At 39.5% G+C, this 15,097-nt stretch overlaps 1 protein-coding gene across 1 annotated transcript in view; it reads left to right on the top strand.

The window, feature by feature from the left end:
- The window catches only part of tenm3 (teneurin transmembrane protein 3), a gene marked incomplete at its 5' end in the record, with an annotated part of 193,533 nt that overhangs the window by 160,587 nt on the left and 17,849 nt on the right, over positions 1–15,097 (top strand). The window contains 2 exons of the mRNA XM_079462768.1: positions 875–1,018; positions 10,705–10,954. Coding sequence (XP_079318894.1) covers positions 875–1,018; positions 10,705–10,954 — 394 coding nt within the window. The remainder of the gene's footprint in view (positions 1–874; positions 1,019–10,704; positions 10,955–15,097) is intronic.

The following is a 15,097-nucleotide window of genomic DNA, read 5'->3' as shown; positions in this document are numbered from 1 at the left end:
GGTAGCTCCTCCGTTTGTTATTTCCAGCCGATGATGTGGCGGGCGGTTGGCCAGACTAAACAAGATGTGCTTTTCGAAGCCTTACAGAAGCAAAGTCTAAGGATGTCGGAACACAAAAGGCACGTTTTCCACTAAATGGAGAATGTTTTCCGCCTTCACAAAGTGAACTGTGTAAAATTGTAAATAGGTTAGGCCGGGTCTTATGAGTATTGATTGGCTTTCACCTTCTCATCAGGCTTTGGTTTGCCAATTGCATTAAGCAGGTAATTTTTTCGCCGGACGAATAGCAGTGTGCTTATTGATTCTCTCTGGGGGACACAAGGTCGCTTTCTTAATATGATCGGCTGAAGAAGTTTATACATTTAAAACGATCTGCACCTGGTGAAGCGCAGCACTCCCAGAGATCGCTTATGAGATTTACCAAAGTTATGATAGAGTCGCAGCGGTTTTCAGGCGGACTGCAATAAAGATGAATTGACATTGTGTAGGGCATCTGATTAGGCCTTGGGAAATTGTGCGGTTTCTCAGCTCAATGTTTATATGGTGATTCGTCTGCATGTGTCTTGATGTTGTTGACTAGTCAAATCTGTAACTTTGTTTAGTTTTTAGATACAAAACTAGCTTTAATTTATGTGAACGTCTGTATAAAAAACAAATCCAATCAGGGTTAGGTCGGTCTTAAAACAACCCCTTTATACAGGACTTCCTTTATTAAAAAAATATGCAGTATTAAATTCAGTACTCAAGTTTTCAAGAGTCTGTATTTGATCATCGCTTTGTATATAAACCGTCTGCTAAATGCCAAAATGTAAATGTATTTATACAGTGTATTTGCATAAATGAATAACTCCAATCTCTCTCTGTATCCATCAAGTGTCTGTGGGATTTGAGTACGAGTCTTGTTTGGATCTGATCTTGTGGGAGAAAAGAACAGCCATTCTTCAGGGTTATGAACTCGATGCATCGAATATGGGAGGATGGACCCTGGACAAACACCATGTTTTGGACGTTCAAAATGGTGAGCCCCCCTCTAACCTCTGACTTTGCTTACACGGTAAATAACATGAAGATATTGCTCTCCTACGCAAATATATGCAAAGCAGCAGAAATCGGATTGATCTTTGTAATCCGCTAAAATAACTCTGAACTCCCTCACCCACGCACTCCTGAAAACAACAAAAATCAATCAAATCAAATATACTGTACATGAATCAACTCTATTCCTCTCTTGAAAAAGACTAATTTCTGCCTACAGTAAATGCTACTTAACATGACATGGGTATGAAATCTTTAATAAAGATTAAAGATATGCTCATTAGTGTCAGTGCTGTTAAATGACGTTGATAGAGTTAGGGTATAAGAGCCCACAGTCCTTAGTGTCTTGGGCATGCCAATGAAGAGACATTTGACATTTCCGTGTGGGTGACCTTCACCCGGACTAAGCAGTCTGGAGTGCTCTGTGCAGCAAACATTTATGGCCATGTGTCATTGGGGAGAGACTGCCTTGATGAATACTTAAGGAGTCTCTCATCCCTCATCTTGGCTTTAAAATAGTGCCGAGCAGAGGTTGTCTCCACACACCTTGCTTAAAGGTTGAACCTGTTTATCCAGTGCATACCCTTGAGCCCTTTCAAGAGGACAAGATGAGCTGTGCTTAGATCATAGTTTTTTGTGCCGTAGCCCCGTGCGATGACAGTGGCGAGCGTGTTCACCTTTTCAGTGATGAATGTTTGTTTTAACCTTTTACTGAAATACCTTATAAATAGCATTTAGCCACATGGTGAACATAAGTCATCTCTTCAAGCAATAGTTCAGCCAAAAAGGAAAATCTTGTCATCATTTTCTTCACCCAGGTTTTTTAAAGCTCATTTGCTTTTCTCAATGTCAATGCAACACTCTTCCAAACAATGAAAGTGGCGAAAGATTCGTTGCGACAAGAGACAAAAGGGACAAAATAAGTAAAAATTCCCATCACTTTTATCTCATCTCAATGACTTTTTGGTTTCACAGAGGACAGAACATAATACAGGGCTGTCAAGTAAATGATTTGCAAATGATTATTTCCGAGTGATCAGGTATGCTTTACAAGTTATGGCCAAAACGTAAATAGTACAGTCTACCTAATGTCTAAGAGACATAGAACGAGAACTGATTTTAGTCTAGCAAAACTGTATCCTCACCGGACAGCTGCAGACAGTGATGGACAGCTGGTAGCTGGTGAATCCGTGCGGGAAGGCCATAACTAACCCAATGAAGTGAGCCTCTGATGGTGGGAAGTGATTCGGCCCGTTCCAATGTAATGATTGTGGAAATGAACCCTCTAGAGCTAGACACAGAGAGCATCGGATAAAGAATGTGCGCAACCTAAATGCAGTCATTATTCAGAGATGTACACTAGGTAATAATAGTAAACCCATCAAAACAATTGAATAACACAGATGTAACTGTGGGAATAATGTTGTGACTAAAAGCATCCAGAATAAATTTTACTATAGCATATTCAACGTAGTCACCCTTTGCATAGAAATTGCAAAACTGTACATTTGGCATTTTAAGATCCGTTTTCTCGAGGTCTAATTCTGGGAAGCTTTTTAAATGGTATAAAGGAATTTACATCATGCTGGACTCTTATTGGCCACTTTTTATTTATTATTTGTTCCAAGGAATACATTTAAAATATATATTTCTTTTAATAAAAATGTTGTATTCTAATATAGAGGCATGATTATATTTTGTCCACAAAAGTAATTTCAAAGCTTAGAAGCAATTTCTATTGTAACCACAGGGGAAAATTACCGATAAGTTGCTCCCATACTCGGCTGTAGTTAACAAAGCCTTGTTTTTTGTCTTTGGCATCTTGAGTGACAGTAAACCCTTATTTAACTCCCTGGCCATGATCCAGCTGTCCTACAAATTCCAACAATCTTTCATCTCAGAGTATCTTGCCCTTCATTCGTCCCTGACCCCCTTCTGCTTACCAGCCTACCCCTCCTTACATAAAACCACCCTCACACACCACCTCGCTCGGTGAGTAAGAGGCCTGCTCCGCCTATAGTATCCCAGAATGCAGTTAGTTCATAGTTCTCATCCTGAGGCACATGTTGAAGTACATTCAGCCGTGGGAGAGAGAGGGACCTCAAATGTTTGTTCAGTCAACAGTGTAAGGTGAGGTCCCTATTTTTAAGACCAGTGGCTGAAAGACAAGATACCTACGAATTAGCCTAACCAATATGTAGAGTGTTTAATGTAGAAGGCTCAATATATTTGCAAGTAAACTTCATGCAAGTTTTCCGTGATGAATAAAGCAAGAACTAGACTTGTAAGAGTCCATCTGTAGTTGTGTAGCCCTAAGCTTCAGGCCAGAGAATCCATGTGTATCTGTCTTGTTGTAATGAAAGGAACACAGTAATAAGACCTTCAGTATAGTCCTCTGGGGTTTGGTTAAGTGTAGGAGTGTTTGTTTGCATTAGCTTCCTGTCTTGGGTGACCTCACCCCGTCGCCACAATTTTCAAGCTGTCTCACAGGGAAAATACATACATGCTTACATCCAGACAACGCCCAGCCACAAACTAAAACACACACACTTGCTCTCTTTAGCATCCTCCATCTGTTCACATACATGCCCTATTTTACAGGAGCTACTGTAAGTGATAATCTGTATTGGGGAAGCTACTTGGAAAATATAGCATCTCAAGCTGCAAGCTACTCAATTTAAAGGTGTTGAACTAAAATACATGTTTACATTTATGCATTTGGCAGAGATATTTTTATCCAAAGCGACTTACAGTGCTTTCAGATTTTATCAGTATATGTGCTCCCTGGGTGTCGAACCCACAACCATTGCGCTACCAACACAATGCTGCATTAAAAGCTACTGACTGGGTCACTATTTGCTAGGACAGGTTCCAGTCAGACGTTTGGAATCGTAAATGCTAATTCATACAATCCCCTGCTTATCGAGTTCCCTCATATTTACACTAACACCTCCTGTTTTAATGTAGGAATACTAATACACACACACATATATATATATATATATATATATATATATATATATATATATATATATATATATATATATATATATATTTATATACACCTTCTGTCACCCACGTCTACACAAACACATACACATGAAAGTGGCGTAATCGCATTTGGACTCAATTTCTCTCTCGGCCTCTTTTTCATTTTGTCTGAAGGCCTGTGCACCCTCACCTCATGCACACACATAAACACTCCAGCACAGCAAATTCGGCCACGCTAGAAAGGACTGCCCTTTCTAAATCCCATTGAGTTTAGCTTTAGTCATGTGCAAGCATGTAATGCAACTGTGAAGATGGCACCATGAGCCAGCTGCACCTCTCTCTCTAATGTGGACCACCGCTGCCTAGGGGGCTTACCTGCATCCTCTCTCTCCCCCTCGCCACCTCATCCTCCGAGTCCTTTCATCTGCCCTTATCAGGCTCCGTCAGTGTTGGGCAAGTGTACCTCCCCTCCCTCCAACTAACGGCAGGAGGTCAGGGAGAAATATTCAGCCATTTCTCTTTGGGACCGCAATTACTTCAAGTCAGAAAAACTTCAAAGACTGAGCGTGTGATTGAGGGAGAGCACATTTACACATTTACACTGTTTTGTGTGTGTGTGTGTGTAAAGGACACGTGTGGTAGAGAGACAAAAAAAGAAACATCCATTGCTTATTGCCAGTTTTGTCCTGATTCCAAACATACTGTTTTCCCATTATTCAAATTGACTTAGGACCTGTCGGCAGGAGAAACTTCATGAAATATTAATGACGAAAAAATAACAGAGATGTGAGAAATAAACACACAGGGAGAGGCAAAATGATTAAATTAAATTGATTTTGGTAATACTCAATGACCACTAATCTCACTCTCTTTGCTTCTCTCTCTCACACACCTTTCGGCCCTATGAAGATTTATTGCTGCTTTTCCGCACAGTTTTTTATATTTTTCAAATGAGCTGACACAGTGGCTGTGAATGCGAAGATAAACAAATCCTTTGAGAAATTATGTATTGCCTCAAAATACCAAAGGCCCGGAATCAAAAGCTTTGAAAGCCAATACATAATGTAGTCCTATTTTAAGAATATAATTTTTATTCAAATTCATCCCAAAACATATTAAATTTTATCAGATTCCCCTCAAAGTAAGAAAAAATCAAACTGAACATTATCAGAAGATGTAAAGATTAAGGGAGAGGTATGTAGCGACAAAAGATCTAGAGTCGAAAAAAGAGAGATAAAAGAGACTAAATGATTTGCTGGAAGAAGAGAAAGGGGCAGTGACAGGTGGATTGTGAGGCGTAAATGGAAGAAAATTGAGTAGTCTACAACTCCAGCTCTATAATCTCATTCAGTTTCTGACCCGGCATAAACACAGCAGCTATAAACTCCAATTCAGGCCTTTATTGGCAAATCACAGCTTTCCACTCATGACTTGCACCCCACTGTCAGATTTATACATAAACACACATCACGCATATCAAAGTAACATGTACACACAATCATTATGAGAGGAGGGCTGTCTCTCAGCATGCCTGAATGAATAATGCAGCACATCCCACGTCGCGAGCCACTCTCGATTCGGGGCCCGTCACAATCTTAAAAAGTGTAATTGAAGACAGTCTTTGTTGTGTGAGTGGACGCACGAATATCCGCTTGCGGTATCGTTTCAGCCTTTCGCAAACTAGATCAAACAGGTGCTGTGTGTATTTCATTACTGTAATACAACCGCAAAGAATTCGCATTAAATGCGCATGGCTCCGATTAGCCAATAAAAATGCTTGTTTTTGTATACATGCACATGTGTCTCTACAGCGGCCACCCTCAAAGAAGCTAGGTTTGAAGGTTGTGAGTCTCTCCCAGAGTCTTCTCCTGTCTAATTTGTCTTTGTTAACAGACCGTTGCTACAGAGTGGCCTAAAAGCAGTTCAGAAATCACCCCGTCCATCTCCTTCCACCCTCTGGCCTCTCATTCTTCCGGCCCCGCTCGATGGCTCAATCGATGGTGGGTGGTTGATCAGACGAGCAGGTATATTGAGATTTATAGGGACGTTTAGACCGTGATGCAGCCTCTGTGCGTGGACGGTTGCCCAAGCACACCCGAGAGGGGCTTAAGATGGCGTCATTGATCTCGCTCATAATTAGCGCACAGAGGCGCTAGATGCAGAATTCCAGCACGTTGCCCGATGTGAATAATTTAGCAAGCACAGTATGAAGTCATCCTTTGAAGTTGAGCTTTGAAGAGCCACCCCCCAGCCCGATCTCAAACACCCCGCCGTTTTCAAAGCAACTTCCAAAATGCATCTAACTGCATTCACCTGGGTGCTTTCAAAAAACACTCCATTGACTTGGACACTTGAAGTTCACCTGCGCACATTGTAGAAACTTTCTTTCGCACTCTTGAAGGTCTTTGGTTTTGTCCGCTGACATTCACACACAGATACTGTACCTTAAACAAACAGTCGCCCTTAATAAATCAAACACAAACTCATATTCTCACTTTTCCACTAAGGCGGTATTTTAGAACATCCTGGACGAGCCCCCTTTACAAAATGCTAACCTTAATCGATATCAGTTTTGAGTCGAGTCTCACACAGTCTGTGCTGTCTACGAAGAGCATCCAGAATCAGTTTCTTGATGTTTAGAATGATGGCTTTTAGTAGGATGAATGCACCATGTTTTCGAACAGTCTCTCTCTTTACTTCAGTAGGAAGTTAGTGAAGTTCACAGTTGACAGGAGACTTGTGGTGGACTCCAATTTGAACGCTCTGAGTGGATGACAGCGGTTCGTGGTGACACATGTTATTTCTGCTCCGTCTGCGAATCGCTTGTCTCTCCCTGATGCCCTCCATCTCTTCTTTCTCCGTCTTGTTTGCTTTTTCTGAGAGAACGCAGAGCCAGCAACCCCATTAAATTCAGCATGCTGTATTAAAGTCTAAGGCCTAGCTTAGCAGGTGTCATGTGTCCTCAGCTTTCTGTCTGCTGCTTGCCATTTAATGTGATTTTTCTGCTTCCACTAAGAACCTAAATGGAGGAGGCTGCTAGAATATCAATGTGATTTTAAAATCACACATATGCCTTACTTCTGGGCTTTTGTAAGTGTCAGACCAGATATTTCCTGTTTCCTGCAGGGTAATTCGTCTTGTTTTTAAGGATGCCCTGGTTTTTGTTTGCTAAATGAAACTTTCCATCACTTGCTTTATTACGTTCCCGCGGTATTGATCTGCGACAAATGTAGAAAACATTCTAAAGCAACATGCGCTTACATTTCAAAACCTGTTGTTAAAATGTAATGTTTTCTTCTACGATGAAAGCAGGTATTCAAAAGCTAGAAAATGTCTTATTGCCCTTTGCTGCACATTTATTTTAATTTCAAACGCTTATTGAATACCTCGCATCAATAATAAAACATACGACTGAAAGAAAAATCTGATAAATATATTGAAATGTTAATATCTTTTGAATTTTTTGCTGCCTTCACATGTTCTCGGAAATTCTATAATTCCCACTTCAACCCATAAGTAACTTCTGGATTTAGTTATATTTAGTAACATTAAAATATTAACCAGATGTAAAAAGGCAGGTGAGCATGTCAGATGATCGTCTCATCTTCAACCATTTGCAATTCACTTTCATGTCAAGTGAAAATATCGCTGTCCATAACCATGAATTTAAGGTATGACTCCTGCTGACCATCCTCTCATAGTGTCCCCCTTGATCATAAGCAGCATGAAAGAAAGATCAAAAGCCTCTTCAAGAAATCCACACCCTTTTTTCACTCTAGAGCCCCCATGTTCCAACTTATTGCCAACCAGAGGCTTGACCTCTCCTGCATACATGCGCCATGTTTCTTAAAAAGGTGACTAGAAGTTTTGTAAGGTTTTTTGGAAATTAGCTTTGAAGACTGGCCTGATCAGTTGTAGAAAAGTATTTCAACATGAAATCATAATTTGTTACTGGGTCTGGGTTCTCCTGGTTTTATTTTTCTCCATTGGAGTTTTGGGTTCCTTGCCACCTGTGCCTGCATGTCTGTGTCTGTTAGTACGTGTGCATATTGTGTATGTGCAGTGTTTTCTATGTGGGTGTGTTTGAATCTGTGTATGTGTGTCTGTCTTCTGTTTTTTCACCTTTTTTATTTTCATATACTTCATATGTTTTGCTTATAGTCAATTTGTTTCATGTACAGCTGCTTTGTAACAATTTTTAAAAGAGCTATACAAATAAAGTTGACTTGACTTGACTTTTGAGGTTTTCATAGTCAATCTCAGGTGTTGCTATTAGTGCACCATTACAGTTTGTCCTCAGGCAGAATCTTAAAGCACGAGGCTTATCAAATTCAAAACCGAGGACAAGCAAGCTCATCACACAGCCCGGACCCACAGCCTGTGGCATTTCCCTACTGTTTAACACACATACGTGTACAAACACACACACACAGCGAGTCACACATGCTTTTTCCAGACTGGCCCAATCTTAAAGGCTCATCGTTTCACAGCCTCTTGTGGCTATGAGATTATCTCAGGTTTATTAGCTAGATTCAGAATGGAAAAGATGCAGTCCCAGAGGGGTAAAGAGGAAATAACTTTAGTCACAATGGGTATTGATGTGTTAATAAATTGTTCACATACTAAAATGTGACACAGTTATGGCTTAACTTCCTGATTAAACAGCAGTAGTGAAATTATGAGTTAATTGTATTATAGTTTTGTGATATTTATACCTTTTTTCTTTTTTTAAGCATTTGGCACACGCTTTTATTCAGTGCATTCTTTGTCTACTTTTTGTATATGTATACACACACACAAAAATACTTTTTAAACTTACAGCATTGCACATCATGAGATATGAATTGATTTTCTTAAGTTGTGTTTGCCCTACTGTATAATCATTCTAACAGCTTTTTATCAAGTTTGAACCGCCACCAGATTGCCCCTTTCTCACTGCTGGAATTATCAAAATAATACTTTGCTACAAGGCAGACAGTTTTGTGAACCGATCTCAAACCTGTAACGCCCTTTGATTATTCCTCGAGAAAGTAAAAATCATCTGAGGAAGAAATATTCAAAGCCAAAAATTAATTACGGTTTGTGAAATGCTAATGCTTGAGATATGAAAGGGTTCTTTTTTCCTAATTATTGCTATCATTAGTTAGATATGTTTGTTTGTTTATTTCTTAAATTGTCTAATTATATCATAAACATAATGAATGATATAATAGGTTTTTTGGCAAAGGTATGGATAACAAGGTAGAATTTTTGGGTTATTATAGCTGTAATAAAAAAGCATAGATAAACTCTCAATTAATTGAATGTGTATATCTTTTGAGCAATTACGTTTCCGACCACTTTTCATTTTATTTTACTGGGTCTGCCAAAGTTAGCTTGAAACAGTTGTGTGGTTGATCTGTAGCTTAAAGGGATAGTTCACCCAAAAATAAAAATTCTGTCATTTACTCTCCCTCAAGTTTTTCCAAACCTGTATAAATGTATTTGTTCTGAGAAACACAAAGAGAGATATTTGGAAGAATGTTAGAAACTGACATTTCTTGGACATCATTACCACCATATTAGGAATAAAGGAGTAGTTCTTTCCATATTTATTTTTATTCCTACTACCGAAAATCAATGGGGACACATTTTGAGGTGAACTACTCCTTTAAACAAAAAATTTGATATTTTGAAGAATTTACGAAATGTAAAACAATAATTTTGCACCCTGGATCTTATTTTTCTACTATAGTAGTCAATGATGGCCCAGTACCGATATATATATATATATATGTGTGTGACCCTGGATCACAAAACCAGTCTCAAGTAGCACGGGAACATTTTTAGTAAAAGCCAAAAATACATTAGGTGGGTCAAAATTATAGATTTTTCTTTTATGCCAAAAATCATTAGGATATTAAGTAAAGATCACGTTTCATAAAGATATTTTGTAAATTTTCAACCCAAAATATATAAAAACTTTATTTTTGTGAGTGGATGGCCTGCTACAGTGCCTCGGATTAACAAATTCAAAGGCGATTTTCTCAATATTAAATTTTTTGGCACCCTTTACCTCCAGAGTTTTACACTCCTGTATCTCCACCAGATATTATCCCATCTTAACAACCCATATATCACTAAAAAGCTTAACTATTCAGCTTTCAGTTGATGTAAAAATCTCAATTTCGAAAAATGTACCCATAAGACTGGTTTTGTTGTGCAGGGTCACATATATAAGCATCTGCCAAAAGCATAAATGTACATGTAAAGTGTGTTTAACGCTCATGTGAGGTGCAGGTGACGCGCACGATGGTGTGAATGATGAGTGTTAAAATTCAGTGGCTGAGCTTTTTCGTATTGGTTTGGTTTGGTGTAGTGGCTAAAGATCCAGATTGTTTCAGTAACTCATTGATTGTAGGTGTTCCATAAAATATCATATTTATGCCCTTGAGCAACGTCTACACCGAAGATGCTGCAGGGTATGCTTTTCCAAGAACTGTTCCCCCTCAAAAGACAAATTAGGAGCTGTAAATTCATGCAGCGGCTCTGAATTTTATTTTGTATATGTATTTTCTTTGATTGCTTATTTTAACATGCCTTCTTAAAATCTGTTATCTATCAATGAATAAACACAAGCTAAAGATATCTATTGCATTCATACTATACGCAGCTCACTCCCACAACTCTGTCTTACAGGAATCCTGTACAAAGGCAACGGTGAGAACGTCTTCATCTCCCAGCAGCCCCCAGTGATTAGCACCATCATGGGCAATGGGCGCAGACGCAGTATCTCCTGCCCCAGCTGTAACGGTCAGGCCGACGGCAACAAGCTGCTGGCTCCTGTGGCTCTGGCCTGTGGGTCCGACGGCAGCATTTTCGTCGGAGACTTCAACTACATTAGACGCATCTTTCCCTTGGGGAACGTTACAAGTGTCATGGAGCTGAGGTAAGAGACGGAAATGAATAGAAACATCAAGGACCTACAGTATGATATAGCTAAAACACCGATGATAAGTAAATCCAATGCTCCATGACAGCATGTGTTCTCATCTAAGTGTGGGTGACTCATTACTGGTGCTCTTTAATGGCAAGAAGAAATGCATATTCCCATACGTCTCTTTTTATCATCCACCACAAGCCTTCTATTAATCTGGTCCAGCCCACATCAAAGACTCGCCGTGTTTATTTACCGGGCTCGGGGATATAACATTGTTTAGTTGGCAGCGATACTCACAGAGCACTAAACAAATTTTTCTGGTTTCTTCAAAGGGATTTAACCGTTGCTATTTTAATATGGCTTTTTTTAGGTTGATTTTTCATATGTGATTATTGTGTTAGATATAAGGCATTAGACCCCAAATCTATTGTACTTATGTTTGTGTTGGCACTCACAATTTGGCACCTCCGTTTGGCTACAAGCTCAGGTACAATAGCAAACACCTCTGAATTTGGGAAAGATTAGTTTTAATTTCCTAATGCAAGCTAAAGTGCATGTGTTTTGTTTTGTGTTCTACTCAAATTATCCTTAAAGGGATTATAAAACCAAAGGTTGTCCTCTTTAATAGAAAGATTAGTTGTCAAAATAGTGGTTCAGTTGATGCATGCAGGGGCAAGCTACCATTTATAACGCAACCCTCCTAAAGTACATTATGTAACAAAATTGTAGGCCTACATGCCAACCAATTGTTTTGTCACTGAAGCGATCAAACACTTTAATCCTTTCAGCGAGGATTAACTGGGTGAGTGATGTCATTGAATTCATATTCATGAGCTGATCCTCATAATGCCCCCCCTCCACTTTCCGTATTCTCCCTATGTCCCTGGAAGCATGCGTGCATTGATTTAATAAGATCTATTTTTTCAGATATTCAAACTAGATTCTCTCCCAGCTGTAATAACTATAGGCTATTGATGTGTGTGGATGTGTCTAAACGCTATACATTACAAACATAAGGTGAACACATGTGCCCTTTTCTTTCAAACCTCACGACCTGTCATTTCCTTTGCTTAGATCTAGAGTGGACTCACACCGACGCACAGAAAGAGACGCACAGATATTCTTTCAAAGTGCTCTCAGGGCACCTCTGTATGAAACCAGAGCCGTGTCTCTGGTCTTTTACAAACTCTTGCCGAAACGATCATAAATTCTTCTCTCACACTCCACGGGGCCTAGTGGGTCCTCCATGTCACTCTCCACTCTCCTGCAACACCTCATTTAGCCATCTCCGTGATACATGACCACTGTCTCTTATCTCCTCTCTCGCCTTATCGCTTATCCCATTTTCAGTCCAAACCGTCTGGGCCTTTTAGTCAGCTCTTGTCTTCCATCTCATGTTTTCCCCGTCTGTGTCTTTTTGTCATTGACACTTACTGTATTTTTAACCTTATCTTACCATCTTTCTTTTCCTCCATCTGCCCCCAATTCGATACTGGCATAAAATCTCTCATACGCTCTCGCACGCAAGCGCTCTATAAATGGCCCGGCACTTAACAGGTCTCAATATCATCTCTGTGTGTACTGCTGCTCCTTTAAATTAAATTTCTTCATTAGGGCAGTAAAACACATGGATAAAGCAAATGAAATGGTGGTCCTCTGTGTGACATATTCACAGCGTGGCTTCCGTACAGCTAAAGGCAACGCTTAAGGAATTGCTTTTCATTGTCTGGGACACAATCAATTTGCTATTATGGGCTAGTTAACCTCAGCGTGAGCCGTGAGCTCACACTGTTCCTCGGCTCCCAGGTGGAATATTCACACATCCAACTCTGTTTAAGAAACAAGACAGAGTACAGTTAACAGCTCTGCCTCTCTCGCTTTATTTCCCATCCACGTGTGAGGAGAAGATTAATATATGCACACCTGTTTTTTTTCTCCTCTTGACAAAGATTTATGTGCTTTTGCGCTTTTACACGCTCTCCTTTTTCTTATCTCTTCTATTTCTGCTCTTTTTCCCCCTGTGCACTCCTAAGAAATAAAGATTTCAAACATAGGTAAGCCATTCCGAATATATACATATCTATTTATTTTACAGTCTCATGAATACATAGCACATCCTTGTCTGGTGCATTCTGACAACAAATGTGTTCATTATAAAATGGTGTGTCTCATAAGGGTTGTTGCATGCCATCACAAGGAAAGTAAATATGTCACCCGCTTCGGGTTCTCCTGCTGTACCAATGACAGTTTAAGATTACTCTCGAGATGTTTTTTATTATTATTTCATGAAATTGCACTTCATTCACTTTAGAGTACTGATTCCCAACCTCTGCTTTTTGTATTCCAAAACGACATAAAAAAGAAAGGCTTAAAATAAAAAGCTGTTAAATGTATTGATATATTTTCCAAACGCATTCAATTGTAGAATAGCATACAGTATTACTAAAACTCAAAAGTTACTGGGTGAATCTGTGTTTTTCTCCCAGAGCATGAATGGTTTTGTCCTTCTAATAATGGACATTTAAATTATTTCAGTAATATTGCTAAATAAATATCTGGTTTGGCATTGAAGAACGTATAGTTGATAAGGTTGGGAAACAATGCTTTAGAGCAACAGAATGTTAAAATATGTAGGTACTTGAGATGTTTCTGTTGATGGTGAAGGAATTAAGTTGATCCTTTAAGAAAACTGCTCTGGAGGTCTTCTACAGGTTATGACAACACATCTGAATTCCTGAAGCACTTGTTAGAATAACTCAACTCTATAGCTGTCATTTTCTATTTAAACTGCATTTCAAGACAATCTTGCACATTTTGTAAATGGAGTATAAATCATCATCATCAAAGTTCCCACGCCCCCACACAATGAGAAATTCCCTTCAACATTTCTCTCTGGCTCGGTAAAACCTCTCTCCATCGTGTTGTTTTGGCTGGTATGTAAGGCTAGACATTTATATAGCTCAAGTGATATAAGGGTAGCTTAGCGAAGACTTCTATGTAACTCGAGTGAAACATTTTCTTTTAATGTGGCATAATGAATGAACCAGAAAGACAAAAGATGCCTTTCGTAGCTCGGGAAGAACGATTGCGCCCGGACCTTTGATTCTGTGGTTCATGTGGTCAGGAAGGCTTTAAGAAAAATACACAGACGTCCAATTTAGCTGACACTGGTGGAAAACCTGTTTTCTCAGGAACGCATAAACCTCGCTTGACAGGTCTCCAGCTCTGGAGTTAACCGCTCCATGTGTCTCCACCCAGGACGAGCAAGAGTTCCTGATAAATACTGCAAATAGGCCCTCATCATCCCACAGATGTTTGAGTAGTTCCACTTGAAAGGCCGTGTACAGAGTGCCGTAGTCATTGATTTCCTACATTAAGTTCTGTTTGAAACCTCTGTAGGGTTTAATCGCAGACGTATGTGGCTCATGAATGGAAATAAATGTGACTAATTTGAAGCGGCCCAGCCAAAGCCATTAGTGCCTGTTGAATAAATTTGCGACCGGGGATAAATTTAGGAATCCCGTGGACATGCTAACCATTCTTCTCCGTCTCCCACCAAATCATTTAAAATGGAATTAGAGTCCAACTTGGCTATACGGTTACACGGTGTGTGGGCAAAATAGTTGAGTTTAAGTAATTAAATGGGCTGTATTTTTAGAAGCATCATTTTTCCCCCTAACATTTCTCAATGCTTCTGAGAAACAAAAACGACCCATTAAGCATTAATGATTCTGAATTAATAAGTGCTGAGAGTTATTAATTCACAACCACAGTTTCGGCCTGGTGAACATTAGAAGCCACCTAATGGCTGGTGTTCGTCTTCCTCCCATCCAAATGTCTCGCCTCATCTGTATGTATCATCAAGGCGGGCCCATATAGCCTAATGCTCCACAGAGCCTCGTAAATTTAAGAGATTATTGACCCCAAACCTCAGTCTACTTAAAGAAAGCCAACTTTAAGCCTGTCCCGTCCACGCTTCACTTCCACAACCCACAGTTGTTTCCATTTGTCACTGTAAAATGTGTTATATGGTGCATTAGTTTGAGGTTTTATTTACTGTAAGTGCAATGTGGCGTCTTTGCCACATAGCAACAGTAACGAAGATCGTGTTTTGACTTTCATAGCATTTTTCTTGAGTCGTTTTTGATGTTT

The sequence above is a fragment of the Barbatula barbatula genome (genome assembly GCF_947034865.1).
Source record: "Barbatula barbatula genome assembly, chromosome: 8".
Lineage (NCBI taxonomy): Eukaryota > Metazoa > Chordata > Actinopteri > Cypriniformes > Nemacheilidae > Barbatula > Barbatula barbatula.
The sequence above is the reverse complement of the archived record's forward strand: the minus strand, read 5'-3'. Positions and strand labels throughout refer to the sequence as shown.